At 36.6% G+C, this 27,348-nt stretch overlaps 1 protein-coding gene across 1 annotated transcript in view; it reads right to left on the bottom strand.

The window, feature by feature from the left end:
* Positions 1–24,510, bottom strand: part of LOC126823501 (von Willebrand factor D and EGF domain-containing protein) — an 84,968-nt gene extending 60,458 nt beyond the window's left edge. The window contains exon 1 of the mRNA XM_050552385.1: positions 24,355–24,510. Coding sequence (XP_050408342.1) covers positions 24,355–24,406 — 52 coding nt within the window. The 5' untranslated portion in view covers positions 24,407–24,510. The remainder of the gene's footprint in view (positions 1–24,354) is intronic.
* Between the last annotated feature and the right edge of the window lie 2,838 nt (positions 24,511–27,348).

Below are 27,348 nucleotides of genomic sequence, written 5' to 3'. Positions count from 1 at the left end.
CAATCTGTACAGGACAGACCACGCTCAGGTCGACCAAGGGCGACAACTCAAGCCCAGGATCGATTTATCCGTACCTTGGCCTTGAGAAATCGTGTCATCACAGCAAATCAGATCAGCGCTCGTCTTCAAACAGACACTGGTGTGAGAGTGAGTGGCCAGACGATTCGGAATCGACTGCATAGGGGTCACCTTCGCGCCCGACGTCCTCGCGTGATCCCTTGTTTGAGAGATCATCACATTCAGGCAAGACGTCGTTGGTGTAGGGATCGTCAACACTGGGATAATCGACGCTGGAGCAATGTGATGTTTTCAGACGAGTCAAGGTTCACTGTTGATTTTTTGGACAGACGTAGGAGGGTGTGGCGTCGTCGAAACGAGCGCTTCCAAGACGTTAACGTCATCAGACATGATCGATTTGGGGTGGTTCTGTTATGGTGTGGGGAGGCATCACTGTTGCTGGAAGAACGGCTTTACATGTTGTTGCAGGGCGTGTTACAGGCCAGTACTACCGGGACAACATCTTGGCAGTCCATGTTGTACCGTTCGCACGACGTCATGGTCGCCGTTTTAACTTCCAGGATGACAACGCAAGATGTCACAGGGCCAGGATCGTTACAGGTTACCTCCAACAACAGAACATCACCACATTACCTTGGCCAGCACTGAGTCCCGACCTCTCCCCCATCGAGCATGTCTGGGACATGCTTGGACAGAGGTTACGTCAACGTCAACAACGTCCTGCCAATGTCCAAGAACTTGCTGCTGCGTTGCAACAGGAATGGGACAATCTGGACCAAAATGACCTTAGACGTCTCATTAGGAGTATGCCACGTCGGATCAATGCTTGTTTGGCAAACAGAGGAGGATTTACCCGTTACTGACTTGGTTGTGATGCTGTGGTAACTTTGCTGTTTGACCCCGGGTATCATTTTACCCTTATAATGGTCAGTCTGTGCCTTACTTAGTCTAACGATCATTTGGAATAAATCGATGAATGTGAACTTCATTTCATTTTGTCATTTGTTTCTTCGTCAGTTTCATTAGGTGACTTTAATAACACTTAAAAATCAAATATCCCCTACTTTTTTTGAATAGTATATTAGCGAGTTTGTGTTCCTACTTTATAATATTGTTTTTGGAAGAAATGCTCCATGATACCTTGTCCAGTAGTGTTGAATATTATTATCTCCCTTTATGTAAATAACTGTATTTGAATGTATATCATACAATTATAGTTTATAGGCATATTCTATGACAAATTTAACGTAGCTAAAATATACTTTTCAAAGTCAGTCTTTTCAGTAATCACATTGTGTCCATCTGGTAAATCGAGTTGAATTGATATTGATGACAATGTATACTTTGTTTACATAAGGCCAGTATACTTTATGAGATTGCATGACTAGGTAATGGAATATCCGAATCATTGCCATCTTGTCGAGACGGCCAGGCGAACGTGTTACCCCGCATTAGTACCCTGGGTCAGTTGTTCCCACTGGGATATCCATTTCCAAGGTCGTAGCGAAGCATTAGTATTTACACCAATAATTCTTGGTAATTGCTCCTAGAGTGCACAAAATTTAAACTGCTTGCAGTTTAAACACAGAAACAGCCTTTAGATGCTTGCGTCTAATGAAAAGTTACAGACCATAAACTGCTTGCAGTTTATTAAACAGATACAGCCTTTAGACGCTTGCGTCTAATGAAAAGACACAGCCTTTAACTGCTTGCAGTTAATGAAAAGCATAGCTTTTAGCTATTTAACAGAACAGACTACAGAACAGAACGGTTTGAGCTGGGACAGTTCGCCGCTTTTTATCAATATTATAAAAGAGTTTTCCAAGCCCATAAACAACACCAACCTGATATTTTTATACTTAATAAAACTTTGAAAAGTTTTACACAGTTTGTTCCATTTATTCCAAGAGAGAGTGAGCTGAATACAGCACACTACTTTTCAGCTAGTACGCCTTCTCTTCCGAAGAAGTTCTACTAAACAACGGCTTGTGGTCGGCCGATAGACCAATGGTGGCAGAGAAAAGGGTGTGGGTCCTGATCAACTAATTGCAACAGAAGTCCCCCAACCAACTTGATTGCTGCTCAATTTGTTGGCAAATCGCTACACAATTTGGTGGCAGAGGTGGGATGCTATAAAAAGCTCTCCCTAAAATGAAACCTCACACAGATTTAAAGATATTTAGAGACGGTGGCCGAATCAAATTCACATCGTACTCGCACAGAAAGAAAAGAAATAACCCCCGCCGAAATTGAAAGAAGACAGATAAGATTGACAGAGCGATCTAGAGAACTAGAAGATTTAACTTGCAGTCTAGAGGACAGTATGTCTCCACCAGTTTTAACAGATGAGAGGCGCAACAGGGTGGAGGACAGTTTATACCCGGAGGGCCCCCCTACAAGACGTCGACTCAGTTATAGTGATGGCCGGACCCAAGAAGAACCATCAAGTTTCACAGATTTGCCAAGTCGGTATCGACAGTCCAGACCTCCATTACATTCAATGTCTCAGCCACAACCGCAACAACAGCAAAGACCAACTTATAGCAAGCCGATATTGCCGGCGGGGAAGTATGATGGCAGTACACCATTAATGGACTATAAAGCCCATTTCGAGACATGTAATATCCTTAATGAGTGGACCAGGGACGAAAGAGGGTTACATTTAGCCGGAAGTTTAGTTGGGCCAGCTCAACAAGTATTAAGCTCTCTTCCCACAGCAGAGAGGTACAATTATACCCACTTAATGAATGCCCTCGAAAGAAGATTTCAACCCACTAACCAAACTGAGTTGCACAGATCTGAACTGAAAAATAGGCGTAGAAGGATTAACGAAAAGCTAACAGAGTTAGGCCAGTCAATCAAAAGACTAGTTATCCTTGCATACCCTACCGCAGAACAAGATTTACAGGACATTCTCGCCATAGATGCTTTTCTGGATTCCCTTCAAGAAGATTCAGACATGGTTTGGAAAATCCAGCAGACCAGGCCCGTAAACCTAGAGAATGCAGTTCAAGTGGCTATTGAGCTAGAGTCGTTTCGAAGTGCCGCTGAAAACAGAAGAGGCCGGGAAAAGTATAATAGGTCAGTACAGGAAAGAACTAAGCCAGACGAAGTGCAAGACTTAAGGAAGCAAATATCTTCTCTGACACAAACAGTTGAACAGTTACAAAAACGAATGAGTGCCAAGGAGGAACCGAAACCACCAATTATTTGCCAGAAATGCAAAAGGTCGGGTCACTTGACTATTAAATGTCCACTTAGAGATCAACCGAAGGAACAGCCAAAAGAATCAAAACCAAAAGCAGAAGGCTCAACCAACATCCGACCGATCAGAAAGTCCAGTGATAAGGCTCAAACAGCACCTTTGAAAGATCCATTCTCCAAACCAAATGAAGGTGGATTGCATGTTTTAGCTAAAGTGGGTGACGTTCCCAGCCATTGCCTGGTTGATACAGGTGCTACTATTAGCATACTGGACACCAAGGTTTACAATGCCATGGAAGACAAACCACCACTCGACGCATATGACCAAGACCTCAAGTTAGCTAACGGGAATATTATGAGAGCTAGGGGAACGATCCTAACCAGTGTTAATATTGAGGGAATTGTATGTCAACAGAGATTGGTTCTTGCTGATATCGGATCACAGTGTATTTTGGGTTTAGATTTTCTTCAAAAACATAGATGTAAAATCAGCGTTGCAGAACAGATTTTAGAGTTACAAGAGACAGAATTGCCTTTGCACCTTGAAGGAGATGTTTGTGTTTTCAGGATCGTAGCAGAAAGACACGTAGTAATACCGGCTGGTCATGAACAGATTGTTCCCGGAAATGTTAAACATGACTTATCATTGAAAGGACATACAGGATTGATAGAACCACATCCAAATCTTCTGAGAGGAAATTGAATTTTGGGAGCTCACGTTCTAACCAAAATCACCGACGACAATGCTTCTGTGCCAGTTAGAATCATGAACAATTCATCAAGCCCAGTTACCATACATAAACTAAGTTCAATTGGAACATTCAATCCCGTAGAGGATTCAATGATAGAGCCGTTACACACAGAAAAGTCTAATGTTCCAACCTTTAACAAGAAACTACAAGATCTATATGAAAGGTCTAAATCAGAGTTAACCAAATCGGAAAAAACGGATTTAAAGACCTTACTCGTAAAATATGAACACTTGTTTGCTAAAGATGACCTAGACTTAGGCCGAACTGATGAGGCTAAACACAAAATCAATATAGGCAATGCAAATCCTATAAAACAGAGTCCACGGCGTATCCCTTTACATCAGAAACACGAAGTGGAAGAAATGCTACAGAAGATGTTGGAACAAAACGTGATTGAACCATCAAAAAGTCCCTGGGCATCACCCATCGTGTTGGTAAAAAAGAAAGATGGGTCAACGCGATTTTGTGTGGATTACAAGAAACTCAACAGTGTTACAGTGAAAGATGCATACCCGTTACCCAGAATTGACCAGACGCTTGATGAATTAACAGGTGTACAATGGTTTTCTACACTTGACTTGGCTTCTGGTTATTGGCAAGTAGAGATGAAGATAAACCAAAAACAGCATTTACTACTTTTAAAGGATTGTACCAATTCCGAGTAATGCCATTTGGATTATGCAATGCTCCATAACGTTTGAAAGGCTTATGGATTCGGTGAAGAGATGACTACAATGGGACATTTGTCTCATATACTTGGACGACATAATCATCTACTCTCGAACTTTCACAGAACACATAGAAAGGCTAGAGCAGGTCTTCCAAAGATTGAAAAGTGCCGGGTTAAAACTCAAGCCAAGTAAATGCACCTTATTACAGAAACAAGTAAAGTATTTGGGACATTTAGTATCCGAGAAGGGAATATCGACAGATCCAGACAAAGTGTCGGCCGTAAAACATTGCAGTCCACCACAGAACCTTAAAAGTCTTAGCACCTTTTTGGGATTGTGCTCATATTATAGACGTTTTATAAAAGGTTTTGCACATATTGCCTCACCATTACACAAACTTACTCAGAAGGATGAACCGTTTCAGTGGAATAAAGAACAAGAAGAAGCTTTTGAAATACTGAAGTCAAGATTAACAACCAGTCCAATCCTTGCATATCCAGACCCAACCCAGTCATTTATCGTAGACACTGATGAAAGTGGATATGGCATTGGATCGGTCTTGTTACAAAAGATAGATGGAAAGGAAAGAGTTATCGCCTACGCAAGTCGCACATTATCAAAAGCCGAGAAGAAATATTGTGTAACAAGAAAGGAACTCCTTGCATTAGTGACCTTTATACGACAATTCCGACCTTATTTATATGGTAAACGATTCACTGTTCGCACAGACCATGGCGCCTTGACATGGCTATTAAATTTCAAGAACCCCGAGGGACAGATAGCTAGGTGGTTACAAATATTAGCTGAATATGACTTTCAAATCAAGTATCGCCCTGGATTAGTTCATAAAAATGCACCATGTGTACAGTGTGATAGAAGTAATTGTACACTGGGTAAAATCGAACAAAAAGTAAAAAGAAGAATCCGACCATAAATGTTATCGAACCAGATCCACAGACTTTTATACAACTACAGAAGGATGATCCAGAGTTAACCATTTTCAGGAATTGGTATGATAAAGGGATAAAGCCAAGCTGGGAAACGGTATCACCAGAATCAATCCTAGTGAAAAGACTTTGGACTCAATGGAATTCGATAACTGATATTGGCGGCATTTTATGTCGGGAGGTACATAATTCTTCTCTTAACCGTACCAGACACCAGAAACTGCTTCCAAAGGATTCTGTTGAGACCATTTTAAGGTTAGGGCACGATGCACCAACTGCTGGTCACTTGGGGTTTCGAAAGACCTTAGAAAGAATCAAGAAAGTTTACTACTGGCCAGGAATGCATGCATCAATTAAAGACTACATAACAAAATGTAAAATTTGTTGTAAAAGGAAAGGTACCAAGAAGAGGGCACAACTTAGTTCATATTTGGCTGGCGCTCCCATGGAAAGAATGGCTATTGACGTGATGGGGAAAATAGAACCCGCTACATCAAATGGAAATTGCTATATATTAGTCATATTAGACTATTTCACCAAGTGGACTGAAGCTTTTCCAATGCCGAACATGGAAACTAGAACCATCGCCAAAATACTGGTTGAAGAAATCTTCCTTATAATTGGGCTACCACTGCAACTTTTCTGCTGAACATTATATGGGGGGGGGGGATTGGACCGGCCGTGGAGCGATGATGATCATGTTGTATGTGGCCGGTGACTTTAACTGGCCGCCACGCCATCACTGGGGTCTGGAATGGGCTGGTATAATAGACTTAAGTTTCTGGTCCGGGTGTGCTGGGTGTGGGCCGGAATTCGGAATCCGATTCACCCGACGCTGTCGCCAGAAACGTCTGCCGATGGTTCGTAACTCAACAAAAAAAAAATCAATTTTAAGGCTTCAGCAAAATTTGATGTTGCTGGTCTTGACGATACAATGATAATACGTTAATTAATATGACGATATGATAATTTCACAGGTTGATGTTTGTAAATTACTTGCAGGTTGGGGTTTTGGCCTAAATTAATCGATTGATGAGATATATTATTTGACAGAGATTATAATCAGATATGCCACCAAATCGCATATTTGGGGTTCCATTTTTCAAAATTTAATGGGGGAGAGCCCCCGGACCCCCCATCCGGGCTCCGCGGTCAGTAAAAGGGGCCGCTCATGCGCCCATGAGTAAATAATAATATTAATCTAATATATACACCTCACAAATTTAACAGATACAAATAATGTACATGTTATTCCACAGGTAGACATACATTGAAGGTGCCCAGTGAAGGAGACACAGTTGCTTTAGTGTTTGTCCGACACCTTTGGGTATTTGCGTCCCATACCCAGTGAAATAATCATGTTTTTCTGATGCTCAACTAGTATCAAATATATACTCTTCATAAAAAGTAGAGGATATTCAGAAACAATACAAAACTGTGGAAATGCACTGCTGTTTTTATTAGAGGTAACCAGTGTATGTTAATAAAAGGCCAATGCCCTACACATGAATATAAACATTTCATATGGGCGGCTTATCTGACGGTCCCTTTACACTCGCAAATAGATACACCGTCAAAAGTGAAAATGAACGTTTTTGATGTTTGTCTTAAAAATGAGTTATTGCTCCACCAATCCTCAGGCATTCAGCAATTCGTCGTGGCATGCTCTCAATGAACTGTCCAGTCACGATTTGGGGCAATCTGACCCACTCCTCTTGCAGTGCGACGGCTAATTCTTGCAGTGTTGTCCGTTGACGTCGACGAACCAATCTCCAGATCAAATTAAACATAACACACTAAAGCAAAGATACGCTAAACAGTAAATATTATGCAAGAACCGATGGGAAAGCAAACATGGATAGATAAACCAGCACGCGGCAGTTTTCATCAACCCTTCCTTGAAGTGTCAAATTTGACAATGAACCCTCGCGTATGGCGCTATTGCGTGTCGCATGTGCCGCTCAGTGGTTCTGTTGGGGCGATTAGTCCTTCATACGTGAACATACTCTCAAAGCATGTCTAGTGTCCATAAATACACATATTACAACCTGCATAGGTATTTGCATTTTAATATCCCCACATCTCAACATTTATCAGCTTTTTGTTTAATCTATAAAAACCTACATTCCTACACAATGTTTTGTTTAGTCAAGTGAAACAAGAAAATGTATAGGCTAAATGGAACTATAGAACATGTACATCTTAATGTCGACAAATACGTAAAACTATCAAATAAGATATTCCTATGATATGATTCAACCGAAAGGTCCTATATATGCATGATATATCTACATTCAAGTTAAACGAACCGCATCTATTCATTTCAAATCTTGCGTCGAGCTGAATAAATTGTGTTTTATAACATCAAGTTTTTACACCTTGTCTTTTGCATCTAGATGTTTAAAGCGCGTTAACAATATATTCATTTAAGAGCAACTATGTCATTTCGTGACTAATATACCACATATTACAAGTCATAACCAACGGAAAGAAATGACGATTAATGAAAATTCCACCATTTTGAATTTCTACCATCAAGAATTCTCGAAATTAAATTTTTGAGATTATCGCTGCCCTTTTATTACCAAATTAATGGGGTTTTATTTTTCATTTTTTTTTAATTTGGCAGTTACTTTGAAAGAAATGCCCGCCATCAAATGAAAAATACATTTTTAAATTGATGTTTGTCAAATTCGATTTTTCGACACACTTCGCTTGCATAACCACTCTGTGTTTGAGGAATTTAAAAATAAATTATTTATCCTACCACCACTGAAAGACACTGATTACGATATAGCGCTCTCGATAATTCCCGAAGAACGCCAAATTGAATTATGTTAATCATGTCATTTTGCCTTGGCCGATTTTGAGTATGATTTTGTCTGACATATTATCATTGAACCAAACCGCATTGATTTCTTTTGCAATTTGTTAAGTATAAATTGTAACCCGTAAAACGTTAAACCAAGAAAAAGTTTTTGTGGCGTCATAGTTGGGACCCAAAATGGCGCCTGTAAATGAGTTGTCGTAACTTTCCCTATACAGGGCTTTGATGACGTCAAGTGCAGAAAGGCGCCATCTTGGGTCCCAAGTATTTGTACCTATTCACTATCTATTTTATGTGCTATCATCAATGATCTATATATTATAATAACTGGATATATAGCTCATTGGATGAGATGTGTGAAGTCACCGGAAGTACCAATTCCGCCACGTTACCACTCTCAAAACAATAGAGACGTTTGGCAAGCGTAAATTTCTGGTCCGTATCACGCATTATGCTTGTGACGTCATCAATGTATGTGTTTTTCTCATACGTGATACGGCACACGGATACGGCAGCACGTATCGAACAGCTTTCATACGGAAAAGGTCCGTATAACATCGTCATCTTTTTACCGTCTTGTTTGCTACTTTTAGACGCTGAAATGTTGTGGTATAGCGTGTTTATGAATCTATGTGTATCCTAGAACACAAAGGTGAATATTTGATGTGATTGTAACCATGATAAAGACTGGAATTTATTCATTATATTTGATGAGCTTTAAAACGAAAAGTATAACTGAACAAACTATTATTATTATTATAATATTATACAAAAAGCGCACAATGGTGACATTATTGTTATAAGAATATACAGTAGTCTTAATTCATAAGAAAGTGAATTATACAATTTACAACACATAAAAGCGCTATTAAATATATTTAACTTCCATACGCTTTTAAAAATCAATTTTTTTGTGCAGACGGGTAAAGTGAAAAATGAAAATTTAAATAGTAATTTGAGAGATACAACCTTTTTGCCTTCTAGCCGGCAAAATAAATGCCTGAAATTCCATGATATTTTGGTCTGAAGCCATTCCGGATTGTGTGTCAGTTTTCGGTCATCGATCATTAATCGTATCCTCAATTTTCCGAATATAGAAATATCTTTAAATTGACTAATGGATAAAACATTTAAAATCAGTGTAACTTAAAATCAGTGTAAAATCGGTGTCTAGCGTGACATGCGTTTCGGGCATATGTTTCATCTGGTTTCTTTTGTAATTTGTTTGGGGTAAGACGTTATCACTCCCCGCCCATGTATAAATAATAATATTAATCTAATATATATATAAACCGCACAAATTTAACAGATACAGACAGACATTGAAGGGGCTCAATGGAGGAGACGCAGTTGGTTTAGAGTTTGTCCAACTCTTTTGGGTATTTGCGCCCCATTTCCAATGAAATAATCATGTTGTTCTGATGCTCAACTAGTATCAAGTATATATCGTGTCTGAGATTTGTTACAAATCGCCTCGAGCATGTTCCACACATCTCAATATTTATCAGCTTTTTGTTCAATCTATAAAAGCCTACATTCCTACAAAATGTTTTGTTTAGTCAAGTCAAACAAGAAAATGCATAGGCTAAATGGAACAATAGAACAAGCACACCTTAATGTCGACAAACTATGAAATAAGATACTTCTATATGATTCAACCGAAACGAACAGTATCTATACATTTTAAGTATTGCGTCGAGCTGAATAAAGTATATGAGTTATTGTCATTAAAGGATCTATGGGTGGGTAGTTCACAATGTGTAACTAAAAACTATGATATTATGTTTATTGCCAACATTTCAATGCATCTAGAATTTTTTCTATACCAAGTCTATTGCATCTAGATGTTTAAAGCGCGTTAACAATATATTCATTTAAGAGCCTCTATGTCATTTCGGGATTAATATACCACATATACCCAACGGAAAGAAATGACGATTAATTAAAATTACACCATTTTGTATTTCATTTTGCCGACCTTTTTCAATTTCTACCATCAAGATTTCTCAAAATTAAATTTTTGAGATTATCGCTGCCCTTTTATTACCAAATTAATGTTTGTTTTTTCATTTTTATTTTATTTTTTTTTAAATGGTATTCTATTACCAAATTTGGCAGTCATATTGAAAGAAATGCCCGCCACCAAATAAATGACAAATACATTTTTTTAACTGATGTTTGTCGAATTCGATTTTTCCACACATTTCGCTTGCATAACCAATCTGTGTTTGAGGAATTTAAAAATAAATTATTTATCCTACCACCACTGAAAGACACTGATTACGAGATATCGCTCTCCGATATTTCCTGAAGAACGCCAAATTGAGTTCTGTTAATCATGTCATTTTGCCTTGGTCGATTTTCAGTATGATTTCGTCTGACATATTTATCATTGAACCAACCTGTACCGGTTTCTTTTGCAATTTGTTTAGATGAAGTCAATGGGCGTTATAGTTGGGACCCAAAATGGCGCCTGTAAATGAGTTGTCGTAACTTTCCCTATACAGGGCTTTGATACCACTTAGGTTTTTTTAAATGGGCTATAATAACTGTTACACCGTATTATTAACCGTATAAGATAACTTTGATTCTGTCTGATATAAATTGACGAAACTTAGTGTATAGTTGATAATCAGTTTGATTGCTTGATACTTTTGAAAAATGTGCGATTAATTAATATGTGTCCTCTATTTATTTTGGGATTTCGGCGGGGGACATCAGCCTCACCGTTGGCTTGTTATCATAAGTTTGGAACATAGCTGGTAAGAAAAAATTGGTATTGTTTTGGTGATTAATATGTAGTTTATCACCCCATGTAACAAAAGATGTCATATCTTATCAACAAAAATTACAGTGCTAGCTTTAAAATGTGCATTTTAGACTGCTCAACGCCCTTAATTGAAAAATGCGTCAAATATGCCCTTTAAAATTTTGGAGCAAGTTTGGAAGTTGTAACCAAGGTACGTAAGTGGTAACTCGTGTTTTACATGAAATCACTTGCTTGGAAATCACATTTTGAGGGTCTTTTTAACACAGAAACATGACGGCTTTCAGTTAAAAATGACTATTTGGCCTGAAAAGTGGTATTAACTATTATTATCATATCCTGTATTATTGTGGTATTTTGTGCATGTACTACGTTCATGGAGATGTTCGCACATTTGTCTCACGATATTCGCTTTCCCACTGCGGTATCACAGCTCTCCAGGTAAAATTGCTCGAAACAGACCCTGTGACTCGGCATTCATGGTCTAATATTGGCATTTTCAGTCCGTAACTTGTGGAATCCAAATAATGGCCCCTTATTGAACGAAAAATCATGTTTATAGCACGTGGACCCTCTTGTAGGAATCACAATTTCTATCCGATTTTGAGGAAAATGGAAATTTTATAAAGAAAAATTCTTGGTTCCTTGCGATAATTAAGCAAGGCAGTATGGATTACCTGGATATTTACCACTGGGTGTATGGAAAATCTTGTTTTTAGCTTGTGGTCTCTCTAAAGGTCACAATTTTATAGGACTTCAAATATCGTTCAAACATATTACCATTTTTAGCTTGTGGTACCTCCAGAGGTCACAATTTTTGTCCTGCTTCAAAAATTGTTTACACATAATCACCGTTACACCCAATTACAGTTGAGTTTGAATTTTGTGAAAATCAAACCAAAGCTGTCTGATAAAATGGCCGCTCTTCATTATGAAATTTGAAATGTATGTTTATAACCCAAAGATCTTGGTTCCTTGTTTGCGCATATCATATTGTATCTTCCTGATTGTTCGAAAAATCACTTTTGTATTCAATTTTAAAAACCATTTAAATATATTATATCGCCATAACATCCTAATAGTTCCATTCAAATTTCTTGAAAATCAGACTGATACCGGTACTATATGTACCTGACGAAATGGATACTGTCCCTCTGTATGCAAATTGTGTAAAAGTTTTTTTTTATCTGATTTTGATAAAACATTAAATGTATGTGTATAACCCTAAAATATTGGTTCCATTTGGTTATGACCCCTCATGTTTTTAGCTTGTGGTGCCTAAGGTCACAATTTCGTGAAAATCTGACCGAAACTGTCCGACAAAATGACTGCTCCTCAGTCCTTGTACACAAGAAATAGTATAAAAGTATGTTACAATTTTTATCTGATTTTGATAAATCTTTATATGTTTCTATACCAATGATCTTGGTTCCTTTAGTTATTAGTGCATATCGGATTGTGACTTCTGGGATTATAGCCCCTGATTGTACGAAAAATCGCGTTTCAGGTTGTTGGCCCTCTGAAAGTTACAATTTGTATCCGATTTTGATGAAACTTAAAACGTGATTATTAAATATCAATATTAGCGCATATCTGACCATAACGTCCTCGATTATGCCTCCTGATTGTACGAAATATCATGTTTTTAATTTGTTAACCCTCTAGAGGTCACAATTTTTATTTGATTGTAAAAAACATTCAAATATATCACTGTTACACCCTAATGACATTTGTGTTTGGATATTGTGAAAATGGTACCGGAACTGCCAGACAAAAAACAAATGACTGCGTCTTGTACATCAATACTGTAAAATTATGTAACACCAAGGTATTGGACCACCAACATGTATAGATGTACATGTATGTCACAATTTTATATCCTGAAACTCGTGGTTCCTTTTGGATATTGTCGCATGTCGGACCATATCATCCTGGATTATGGCCCCTGATTGTATGAAAAATCACTTTTTTAGCTCTTTCTCTGTCCATCTCTTGCATATCTTGCATGACAACCCCTTGTTCCTTTTACAATTTTGTATTCCAGAGCATACATGATAAGCTTTTTAGCTTGTACAAACATAAACCTATTTATTATAGTGGTAGTGCATTTTGCTAATTAGAAGTTTCTTAGAAACAAATTTCTCTGTTGAATGATTTTTGTATTTCTACCACAACACCTAGAAGAAGGCCTATTGATTGTCAACAAAATCATAATCGGATTAAGTTTATATATCATACACACCGTTTAAGGTCACGAGATGAAGAATTCTATTGAGTTTCAATGATTTCCGATAATTACTGCCCAGGTTATTGCCCTTGATAACTTTGAAAAATTTTGTGTAGGCTAAGGTTTTAACTTGTGACAATTGCTATCGAAACATAAAGCTTTAGTAGAAGTTGAGCAAAACATGTATTGTCTCTTCTGTAAATAATGAAAAAAATTAAATTTGTTGAAGTAGAAAAGCTGTTATTAGAAATATTGGTTAAAATGCACTCTAACACTAACACATGTTTAACTAATCTTAATTTTGATTTCAGACGCCTTTAGAAAATTACATATAAACAGTACTATTAAAGAGATCAATGATTTCATTGGAGATACCCTCAAATATGCTCAGGTAATCAACTTTATCATATTTTCAATTTGAGAGAATATTGTTACCATAAAAGTCAGTCCATCAGTCTGTAAAATTCCAGTATTTGTGAAACTTCATTGGGTCAGAGAAAATCATATGTCCAAAACTTAAGTGTGACTCTAGTCCAAAGATTTGTCTTATCTATGACGAGGATATCTAAACAGACTTGCGAAAATCTTAGCTGAGAAGTATCTAAAGCATTTATCAGGAATCATAACACATATTCAAATGTTATTGCGGCCATGGTTCTCAATATTTTTTGAACATGATTTGCAGAACTGTCAATCAAATGAGGTAAATTTAGGCAATTGATTAGCAATTTCCGGTTTTGATTAGCAATATTTTGGGAAAATTGTGATTCAATAATGTCTTTAAATTGTAAATTGTTGAATTTACAATATAATTCTAAGATTTATTTAAGTATAAATATTTCAAAAATTATTATTATAAATATAGATTTCAAACTTTGCCCACTGCTGTCTATACGTTCATGTCTTACAAATACTTTCTTCAAAGCAGTGCCAGTTGAGACACTGGTTGTAAACATATCGGAATAGTTTTGATATGATATTTCGGGGTTGATTGTTTTTTTTGAAATGACATGAAATAATATGGGGTTTAATGTTCTGCTCCGAATTGGGCAAATGAAGACGGTTGTATTTTGGACACAAAAAGCAGAACCATATTATGTGCTGCCATCCACTCATTAGTTTACTGGATATTTGTATAGACATTTCATGCCAAAGCTAACTTGCCTCATTTTGTTTTATAATTACAGAAGAGTTACCTTACAAGATACAAATGATAGTAATGAGTCATAATTATAAACTGCATGATTATATGCCGATTCTGTGATACTGTATGACAATATATATACTGATTCTGTGATACTGTATAATAATATACTGATTTTGTGGTTCTGATACTGTGATATATGATTGTATACAGATTTTGTGATTCTGATTACTTTGATACTGCATGATTATATACTGGTTCTGTGATACATGTATATGATTATATGTACTGATTCTGTGATACTAGTTGATAATATACTGGTTCTGTGGTTCTGATTACTGTGATACTGTATGATTATATACTGATTCTGTGATTCCAATTTCTGTGATACTGTATGACTATAATAAAATTCTGTGATAAAATATGATAATACACTTGTAGTTATACTGTGGTACTGTATGATAAGATAGTGATTAAAGAGATACTATAATAATATACTGAATCTGTGATACTGTCTGATAATATACTGATTCTGTGAAACTTTGATTATATACCGATACTGTGATACTGTATGATAATATACTGATTCTGTGATACTTTGTGATTATATACTGATACTGTATGATAATGTACTGATTCTGTGATACTTTATGATAATATACTGATTCTGTGAGACTGTGATACTATATGATTTAAATACTGATACTATATGATTATAATACTTATACTGCATGATTATAATACTGATTATACAGGTATACTGATTCTGTGATACTGTAGGATTGATTATACATTGATGCTGTGATGCACTGATACTGTATGATAATATACTGATTCTGTGTTACTATATGATTATATAGTGATTCTGTGATTCTGATTACTGTAGGATTATTTAATGTTTCTGTGATATTGATGTATGATTTCTGTGATATTGATTTAGGCCTATACTTTTTAATTTATTGTTATCATTACTTATTAAATTTATTTTTAAAAAAAATTCTGGTTAATATTCATATTTTTGATGATAGAATTAAGCTGACCTTTGAAGAAATGATATTACAGGTTATACTTGAGTTACACATTATCTGTAACGTTTAGGGGGAATAATTTAATGAATGCTATAGACGTTATAGAGAACGTTTCCGGGAGAGAATTGAAAACCTGCTATATACGTTATCGGTAACGTATTAGGGTGGGGATTTAGCATATGCTATTGACGTTATAGAGAACGTTTTAGAGGGAGAATTGAACACCTGCTATGGACGTTATCGGTAACGTTTTAGGGTTGGGATTAAAGACGTGCTATTGACGTTATCGGTAATGTTGGGGGGGGGGGGTATTTAACACATGCTATATACGTTATCGAGAACGTTTATGGAGGGGGATTTCACGCATGCTGTAGACGTTAACGGAAACGTTTACGGAGAGGAATTTCACAAATGCTGTAGACGTTATATGTAACGTATTGCGGTTAGAAATTAACACATGCTTTAGACATTATAGGGAACGTTTACCGAGAGGATTTTAACACCTGCACTAGATGATATCTGTAACGTTCAAGGAGGGAAATAAAACACATGCTATAGACGTTATCTGAAACCTTACAATGAAGGGATTTAACACATTCTCCAGAGGTTATCTGTAACGTTTAGGTTAGGAGAATTTAACACATGCTATTGACGTTATCCGGAACGTTAAAGAGGTGAAGTGTAATACATGCTGTAGACGTTACCGGTACCTTCCCCATAACATAAAGCGAACCGAAATAAAGGTTTAGATAACGTCCTGGGATCATTTTATGAAAACCTTTTTAATCCGTGCCACGAGTACATTTTATAACATTCTTTTAGAAAGTTGGGAGAACGACAAAAAAAAAACTTTCCCGGTTCACGTCAGATGAACATTCAAAACTAACGTGAAATAACCATAATAACTAATGTTTTCAAAACGTTAACATTAATGTTCAGTAAACGTATCCTGTAACGTTTGTAAAAACGTTAACGTTACGACAACAACACTTTCCTGGGTCACGTGCCACAAACATTCAGAACGAACGTGAAATAACAGAATAACTAATGTTTTCAAAACGTTAACATTAATGTTCAGTTAACTTATCCTCTTACGTTTGTAAAAAACGTTGGCCTCACGACAACAAAACTTTCCTGGCTTACGTCAGATGAACATTCAAAACTAACGTAAAATAACCATAATAACTAATGTTTTCAAAACGTTAACGTTAACGGTTTCAATACGTTAACATTAATGTTCAGTAAAGGTATCCTGTAACGTTTGTAAAAACGTTAACGTTACGACAACAAAACTTTCCTGGGTCACGTGCCACAAACATTCACAACGAACGTTAAATAACGAAAAAATAATGTTTTGAAAACGTTCGGAAAACTAAATTTTGTTAGCTGGGAAGTAACTATTCAAATTCAATTACTCTTACATCAATTAGAAATCAATATCAAATGCATCCCATAATCTATTTATTGTTCGGACACCATGTATTGGCCTCTAAGTTTGCTCTATTTTATTCTGTGTGGCAAATTCTTTCTTGGGATATATTATATTATCGACGTTCAGTCAGATGCCCCGAAACTAGTAGGCTACATTTAGAGTGAAGTTAGTATCAAGCAGTGATATTTTTGAAAAATAAACAGGTCACAGAGATTACAATCAGCAGATTTGTAAATATTAAAAATAAAAAAAATACCATGCATCGATATCGTTTCTATGTATATTAATAATTCGTTTCGTTTAAAACATACTACACCATCGATACGTCTTTACCGGACATGTATATTCTAATGGCGGTAGAGGAGAAATATACGGTATGGATCAAAAGCGTTCCGGTAATTTAAGAGGGTAAGTGTTCAATTCTACTATAAAAGATATTTGTTATGGTATTTTGAAATCTACAATTCTATCTTGTTTATGGCATGTGTTTGGTAGACTAAATAAGGTAATGTCCCCCCCCCCCCGGTCTTTGGAGAATGGGGATGTTTATTCCACATTTGGGAAGGAAATTGGGGGGTTATTAAAGAGGATGTTGATCAGATCTCACCAAGGTATTCCCAATAGTCATCATCTTTGCTTTATTGAGAACCTGTAATTTTATTTACGATCATAAAGGAAACACCACAAATAAGTCCGATATTACTACATTTGTAGGGGTAAAAGTGGTAAAAAAAACCCTAAATAATATCATATTAATATACTGTTCGCAACACTGTATTTACAATCTGGATTTGGAGACAAAATAGTATCCAGGTGAATAGATGACATATTATTAGACTAGTATAAAGCTTATTGCTGAATTGGCGTACACGTAAACCAGACGCTTTAATGACGTGACGTGAAAGAGCGGCAGTCTCTGGTAATGCGATACCATGAATTGGACTTTAGTTTAACAAACACGCTGGTCTTGGGCCAAATGTTGGTCATGTACAATCCATATTTGGCTTATTCGTGACGTCATTAGGCTTAGTAGCCAACCATCATAGTTAATTACGTCATATTTGGCCAAATAAATAATAGATACCCGAAACCCAAGCATATAAAATCACCAGAGCAGTGGGTGATTTTTAGACACCCAGGCAGATTATAAGAGGGGCAAATGTAGCAAATTTTATCAGCAGACTCGCACGAACGAGTTTGCATGGAAGTGGGATAGAGAGAATGACATTATTTTTTATCCATGCTTGTGACCTATGTATCCAGTGCTTGATACAAAAAAATGTAGAACCTAACCGAAATATTATTCATGTGTGTAACCATTAACCGAATAATTTGAGCAAGATGCACATTCACAACGTGAGTGACATTTAAAGAAATGTTTTAACGGCTGAGATAAAGATGTATACACAATCTTTAAAGTGGAGTCGTAGAATAGAATAAAGAATTACCAAAATAACCAGAGACAATACTAACCGAACACAAGGCTATTAAAACATGAAACATAGGGGAGAGTTACGTCACACGTGGGATTTGGAGAGATTTTTTGGGTAGAGCGCCTTTCAACATCTAACCACAACTCATAGCAATGCATATCACTATATATGTGATTTGGGTTACGAACTGAATAGTGCTACACCTTGACAAAAGGATAAAACACTTACAATTAGTGTAATAAACATTGCTTGGCGCCTCATGTATTTGCTTTATCAGTTTTTCGTGATGTAAATTTCTGTGAATGTGTGACACTATCCTGTGTCTTGGCAGGACTGGATATCATTTAACACCCCGAGATAAATGGTAGCAGGAACTGTCTGTGACTTAATCTAACACAAAGTTGGATCGTGCAAAATACCTACTTAGCCTATTTCTCGTTGTCATCCATTTGTTTAAAAACCCTTTATATATTAAACAGAGCACCATTCAAAGAGCCAAAATAACCCCTTTAGTATTACAAACGCGACAGATTGACTTCAGATACGCAATGGCTTGTATTCACTTTGCAAAACCATATAATTAAGGCTATATTTGGGCACCTGTATTCACGGACTGAATTAGCAACCCCAACATATACACCGACGGCTGGCTTTGCGAATTCTTGCGACTGGCTTTGCCTGCCGTGGGCCCGAGGAATCTAATTGGGAATTTCATTTGTCATTTCATATCTGCCCCCCTCCACCGAAATACAAACGCTAGATTAACTCCTTGCTTGGATTCAGACCGATTAAAAACCTACCCATCAATCTGGTTCACAGTAAAAAAGATGGCTAAGGTCTTGATAGATAGGGTATGACACAGATTATTGGAATTGGGCCGTTCCTTGACTTGTATGCGTATCAAAGATTCAATTTTTTACAATATAATAATTTGCAGAGGATTCATGTTGCGCAAGAATCGAAATCAATGTTTAATAGAAATAAATGTAATGTAATATTCTGCTTAAATAAACTTTAATTTTCTATGGTTGAAACATCACATAAATTCTCCATTATTTGTAATAAATTATCTCTGAGGCCGGTGACCGACAGTAGGCAGATCGAACTTCAGGAGGTGTGTGTCGGGGGGGAGGGGGGCACATGCTAGAATGGATTTGACGTATATCTGAGCCATATCATATGATTAGGAGTATGTCACGACGATTTCAGCATGTCATGGGTAGCAATAATATTAAGAATTAAACGACCCACGAGTAGAGAATAACAAACTTTTTAAAATATTTTGGAAATATTAATCCGACTGTGGAATCAAATCTGTCAATTATCAGTGGAAATCTGTGGAAGCTTGCATGGTTCCCTTGGCTTAAAATGGCAAGATTATATTCAATGCAATGTGTATGTCAGTATGGTTGATATATAGATGCATTTGGCACAACAACATTTTTTTAGAACTAATTTGGGGGACTCCTTTAACATTGGGACTCTTAGCTAGTCTGGCCAGAACCCCGCTTTATCCGTGTCTGCTGGAAATGGCTTACAAACCTCCCAAAATATGAAGCTCCGTCGTTTTCTCCACAAAGTTGTGCCAAAATCAGACACTTTTTGTTTGGTCAAGGGTAAGTTTTTCTAATGATAAACAAGTACAATTACTACTCATCTGTTGTCATGGACTGACTGGGCCTCGGGCCGCCATACTCGGAAAAACATAATTTGGCATACATACATTTATTTTTTCAAAATAACTAAAATTCATGTCGTATTCATTTAAAAAAATATGGCCTCAATCTGAGGAGAGAAATAATCTGTGAGGTGCAGTAATAGTGAATCAAACTTGTTCCGTTTTCTCATCATGTCACTTATTGTACCGCGATGGGCCCAGCGAAACCAATTGGTCCGAGGCCAAAGAGCTACCCAGTCCGCCCCTGACAATTTTAATCCGTGGCTGAATGATCATAAGTAGTTGCAAACTCCAAACTTTATGAATTCGAAACCAACATAAGAGGAAATTGGATACCAGCCATACAATAAGTCGATCATCAGCTGCGTTAACCGGTTTCCTGTCCCATTGAGAATTAAAGCCAACGAACAAGGTGTATCGTTTAATAGTGTGTGTACGTACACTGAGAGGGCATTTTTTCGGAACAGAGGATAGATGCACTCTACACACACACACACACCCCAACGCACCACCTATACCCTGGTTGTATTAACCATTCCCGGTTTCTTTTGTTTTTTTGCAAACACTATAGCACCATGGGCCTTCTGTCAGACGTGGAGAGCGGGCGATGGGAACCGGTCGCCACATCCTACGTATGACCCATGCAGCTTTTCTTACTACATATTTTAATAGCCCTGTGATCGTCTAGAATTTGTCTCTAGCTGTCTTTGCTTATGCTTCACGTTGTGTATTTACTTCTTCCTGTTTTCTTAAGACGTTTGTCTTCTCAGCATTTAAAACAATGCAACCGTTCGTTTTTACATTTTATATATCATATAGCTGCTTACATGGATATAGGCATAGTTCAGATTACAATACTAACTAAAGTCATTCTCAAACAATAGCCAGCCAGACTCGATTTGGGCGAGTCTGCTGAATAGAAACTTCTACATCTTTTCACGTCTAGAACCAAGTTGCTGTCTAACGAATTCTCACAAATATGATAGTTTTGTAGCTTTTGGCTTTGGATCTTCAATTATCTAATTGTTCAAATATGATGTAAATAATTACAGAGATTGGTCAAATAAGCCAAATGATGCAACCGTAGATTTCCGTCACATGCTTTTCGACCCAATCTATCCTTGAACTTAGAACCCCTTTCCTGTTATTCTCACGCTATTTCACAAACAATTAATTTGCGTTTTAAAAAAACTCATATAGCTACTATACTGACAATAGAGAATAATTTGTAAAGATAAAAAATGTTGTTTAACCCATCTCTATTCCTTGTCTATAAATTTAAAAACAATGTCGCAACGACGATAGTGCTACAACACGACCTACCCTGCTTACCCGTCCAGCACGCCTTGATGCAACCTCTGATATAATCTCTCTTGTATAATATTCTAAGAACACGGTATTTTATTATAGCAATCATTCGTTTCGTTTTATTAGATATGAAATATATTATGTGTATTGTAATTTTCTTAAGTTTATGCAATCTGTTGTATATAGGCTTTCTTGATTTAATGATTTATTATAACTGTATATTCATAAATCTATACAATCTGCTGTATTTGGGCTACTTTGTTTGAGATGATATTTTTAGTTCTATAACTTTATAGACATTACATGATTTATTATAACTTATTAATATATTATTTACATCGGTATATGTGTTGACTTTTACCTTGTAAAGAAATTTCCTCTAGAATAATTAGCTATTGTGCCATTCTCGTTTGGTTTTTTTAACAAAAAAATGAAGTTTTATTTACTCCACACAACCAATTAATTTGCTTCATAATCAAAGTCGTATATAGATAAAGTTACGAAGCCAGAAATTTCATATGATGTCGTGAAAATATGATGTCAAGTGTACAAAGACGCCATCTTGGGTCCCAAGTAATTGTACCTACTCACTATCTATTTGGCTGTCCCGACAAGGATGTGGATAGATATCTCATAGATTTCGGTGAAAAAGAGTCTATAGGAGATAAAACATACATTTTGTAAACGAAAATTATAGCTGAACATACTATTATATATTATTATTATTATTAAACAACAAAAAGCGCACATTATCGTTATATAGCCTCATTCATAAGAAAATAAAATGAAAGATACACCAGATAAAAGCGCTATTAAATATATTTAATCAACCATTACAGTGTAACCAGAATAAAAGGGGTTGTGCTGCACAGTAAGGTCAGTGCGGGTGACACAGGCATGCATACACACTGAGCTTTTTAAAGAGAGCAATCCAACACCCCATATGAAGTCAGTTCTTTTTTTATTCCGAATTAATACGATCACATTATGATTTAATTTCATTGATGCAAAGTTTTAATTGTGTTGTAATATATGTCTGTATCATTATCTCACGCTTTGAATGCCGATTCCATCCCACCATCTGATGATAAAGATGCACACGACCTCGACACTTTTCCAATAAAAAGTGTTGTTTTACCATTCTATTTATGTAGCTGAGCAGCCCGGCAGTGTGAAGTTAGATCGATTTTCGTTTTTCGATATTGGTGAATATTGGCGGATAAGGAAAAACAAGTAGCTCGATTTTCGATATTGGCGAATTCACATAAAAACTGCACTTTCTGCTTGTTTTTGGATATTTTCGAATGTCGAAAAGCGAGTTACTCGATTCTCAAAAAAAGCAGTTTTGATGGATATGTATCTACAGAATGTCTCCAAAACACATTTGATTAAATAAGTTTTCTAAAACGAACTAAAGATATCATAAATGAGGATGCCTGAGCAGTGAATTCACATAATTTTTATTTTTTTTATTTTGATATTTGCGAAATTCAGACATGAATGTAAAAATCGAAACACATTGAATTGATTAAATCAGTTTTCTAAAACGAAGTAAATATATCATAAATGAGGATGCCTGAGCAGTGAATTCATATAAAAACTGCAATTTCTCCTTGTTTTTTGATATTGGCGATTATCGTTTTTCAGACTTGTAACTGATTTGATGTCATAATTTTTATCCGATTTTCATATAGCTTAAAACAAAGGTCTGGCTTCTCGATTTTGACAATTGCCATAAACTGAGTGTTAAATTGTACGATAAACGTGATGACTTTGACTTTCCGATTGTTAACTTTCCATTTATTAGTAGTAACATTCCAATATCACCAGCTTATGGAGTGTTTGTGTCTCAGCCAATTCGTTACGCGAGAGCTTGTTCCTTTTATTCTGATTTTTTAAGTAGATCGAGGCATTTGTCATCTAAGCTTCAACTACAAGGATACTTGCGCACTAAACTTATTAAAACCTTTAAAAAGTTTTATGGCCGCCATATTGATTTGATTGGTAAATATAGCGCAGGCAGGGTAAACTTACTCTTCCGGACACCTGTTACCACTGTTTGTCGTGTATTGTGTACACGAGGAGCAGTCCATTTGCTGATTACACTATTTTGCTTGAATACACTATTTTGCCTATAACTTTTTTTAGGACTTCGAATTCTGTCTTATGGTTTGGATTGTTCGTACTTGGTTTTATTTTATCTCAAAAGTTGCGCGTATCGAACACTCACTTTCTGGATTATGGCCCAAGCTTGTATGTCGTTTTTAGCTTGTTTTCTGTGCACCTCTTGCAACCGCATATCGTGCATAGCAACCGCTTGCCGACCTCCGTTGGCCCGGTGAACGCGTATGCGATGATTGGTCACTCATGCAAGAACCGCCTATGTCATTCGTGGGGGAGGGTCGGGAACGGCAACATGTGAGCGGATCGTGCATAGCAACCGCTTGCCGGACCTCCGTTTGCCCGGGGAACGCGTATGCCTTGAATGGTCACTCATGAAAGAACCGCGTATGTCATTCGTGGGGGAGGGTCGGGAATGGCAACACCTCAGCTAGTGAGCAAGGCGGTCGCCGATAAACGAGACTCGGGTATAGCCGTGGCATTGTGGCACACCTGAGTTTGCACACAGGGAACTATCTACCTTTAACAATAATAGATCTCGATCCTGAATGAACGCGATATTCACAAATTATTCAAAACATATACTATGTATTCTGTAATTTGGTTCTATTTCGTTTTACACCTTTTATATACACACAAAAACTAAATAAACATTCTTAATTTTATGAAATGTAAACACTGTGAAACCTGTAGCCCACCAGCTTGTTTTCTAGACTAAATGTTAGTATTTTAATATCTAAATCCATTGGCGGCCGGTATCAAGGACTTTAGACTTTCTTATATAAATAATATCTTACCTTGGCCATTCACTGCAGCAATAAAGACGATACAGAATATCAGTTTTTTCATTTCGAAGTTTGCTGTCTTTCACTGTAAGCGTCATCTACAAACTGTAGATGTAGCTCGGCGCTTAAGCAACCCACGTGACAATAGATTCACGCAGTCAAATATCCAGAAATCAGGTGTACATTTGTGAATATATTACGAGTGAAATATACCTAACCAAGATATTTTATTGGCCAAGCGTAGCCGTCATTCAAATGATACCCTGCTTACACATGTGTCAAACACTGCATATACTTATTAAAGGGGCATTTTGCTGTTAAAAATTAGTCAATATTTCGTAAATACAGATCGTTTTTATATTTTTTAAAAGGTTAATAGTTATGTTACAGCCATATCTACTAATACAGGTGTCTTTGTAGCCACGATATACCATTTAAGACACTTTGCTCTGGAATGGTATATCGACTTTATCCTTAATATCTCATCCAGTTTGTTATTTGCTGTGGAGGTTCACACAGAAAGGTAGAACGAACTGACACGCCTCCACAACAAAACAAAAAAAATTCCAGCAGGTGCCCTGTTGGAGTAGATGGGGAGGCTTCTGCTCTGCCGAGGCATCGTGCATATAATAATTACTTGTGTTAAGCAGAAGCTTCAGATGTAAGGGTACTACTAAACAGGATCATATCACACCAACTATTAGACTAGATCAAAATACATTATATTAACAATTCACGCGTTTATCGATTTAAGGGTCGTTTTATTTACACAATTTAAAATATTAGCAATAAAATTGTTGTGCATAAAAAAGAAACACTCCCACGACACATACTGGTGTGTTGCATTACTTCCTTTCTCACATAATCAAAATGTTATGTATAGTAGTCCCCTTCTTCTCAACCGAGAACAAACTAATATTAATGGAAACAAAATGGGGAAATATTTCCCAAACGTTGTATCATACTGATGTGAGTCATGTCTGATTTATTTAGTAAAAGCACCAGATAGTGTAGTTACGGTGAATTTTATTATTTGGGCAAACTTTGTTAGATAATTGGTGGAAGTACAAGAAGACATAAAATTGAAATGGCAGATCTTCCAGTTTATGACTTGGGAAAATCAGTTTGCAAGAGCATAACTCGCAGTGGTGTCCAATTTTGTCATAGGGTAGTGGGGGCCCGGCCTTTAAATAATATTAGATTCACTGGATTGCCTAAGACGCCCGACTAATGACTCCCTACGAACCAACATGAAGATATCCGCTTTTTGATATGCGAGCTTTAATTCCTTCTAAAGCGCTCATTGCAAGAGTGGGTAGACAAGTGTTAAGTTTATTATGATCAACCACTATCCTGCCATCAGTATTAAAAATAAAATTTGTCCGACCGCATTTAAAGAGAACAGTAGATATACTTTAATATCATGGTTAAAATTACTGTATCTGTGACTTATAATGTAAACACAGAGAAAATAAAGTATCGAATGATTAGCACAAAAGAGAAATGTATTATAAACTGGTTAAATTTCCGGAAAAAAGCCTTCCTTAAAAATCAAGGAGCATTTTTTAGTATAAGTGGGGAACATGACTTTTCTTAATGATTTTGGTGTGCTGAATATGAATCTCCATGTTCCCAAGTCTAATTAGCATAAATGCTGCTAGATTGTCAGATATCTCGTTAACTATCGACTTTTCGGCCTATAAATGTATTACAGACTAAGTGAAATGAAACGTTTGTCGTATTCTGGCCTCCGTACATACCACTGACAGCTGCCAGTCCAGTATTTAACAGACCTACGGCGTTAGGAAAGCTCTCAAGGCCCGTGTGTCATTAATGTAATACTACACAGGACAGACCTTGCAAGATTCTACAACTTTCACAAGTATTGTCCTTCAAACATATACTTATTTCTGCTAGCTGGGTATCACTTGTACATTGTTTGCAAGTTCTTGTCGTTTTTGATTTATGTCCAGTAGTGGTACATCTACACCAGCTTCGTATAATCTAGTGACTTCTGTTGTTCGAAGGGAGTGGGAAATAACAGAGTTAAAAGGCGTCGGATTTATTTACCATTTTTAGGTCTGTAAATATATAAATTGCTAGTAGTCAATACACATTTATTAAAGTAATTATCAACGTATATCTAAAACAGTATAGAAATAGGGTGGAGAAAACGTTTTTTGTAAAATTGAGTTGCAATATCTGAAGAATGGAAATTATTAATTAAATAAACGTTAAATTATCTAATGATTCAGTTTTTGAATCTGTGTAAAACCTTGTTCTGTGTCTATAATTTACCACAAGCTCTTATATTGCTCGTATTCGACACCTATCCGGTCGGGATGAATTACAATAAGCCTTCGTTACTTTAGGATGATATTTTCTGTGCAGTAATCCGCCTTGATGTGTTTTCGATACATCTTTATCATATTCTGTATATCGTCTATTATTGAAGTCAGTTTGCACAGAGAGCTGAGAGTGTTCTCATACGCGACAATTTCGGTGTTCTGGATCGGCTCTAAGGTACAAATTCAGTCCAAAGTTTCCTAAAATTAAATAAGCTTGATCAGACCAGTCCAAGGGCAGAACTTTCTTAGCACTTCGTACAAAACTTAACGTTTGTCGTAAGTTTCTATTTGACCCACGTGGTTTGTGTTCTCGATTTATTACCATTTCGTTCTGTTGTACTTATTGTGCTGTTTGAGATAAATTGTCTCTCTGTTTTACATTGTGCTGTTTTAAGAGACTTGGTCTCTATTGTAATTCAAGTTTAGGATTATTTTGTTGGATTAATATTACGCCGGATTATACCGTAAATATTGAGGATTACCAGATGCATATTATAATTAATGGTAAGTGTTTGCAATTGTTTTTATCGCACCAAATTAATTCCTCAAAGCGAATTGGGATTACCAACGAAAAGTACATTTAGATTAAACGGGCCAATATAAAGGTATTGAGGAATATTCCATATTAGTCAATCCCGTGTAAGCATGGACATAACCA

The sequence above is a fragment of the Patella vulgata genome, chromosome 6 (assembly GCF_932274485.2).
Source record: "Patella vulgata chromosome 6, xgPatVulg1.2, whole genome shotgun sequence".
Taxonomy (NCBI): domain Eukaryota; kingdom Metazoa; phylum Mollusca; class Gastropoda; family Patellidae; genus Patella; species Patella vulgata.
This window is presented reverse-complemented; position numbering and strand designations above follow the sequence as displayed.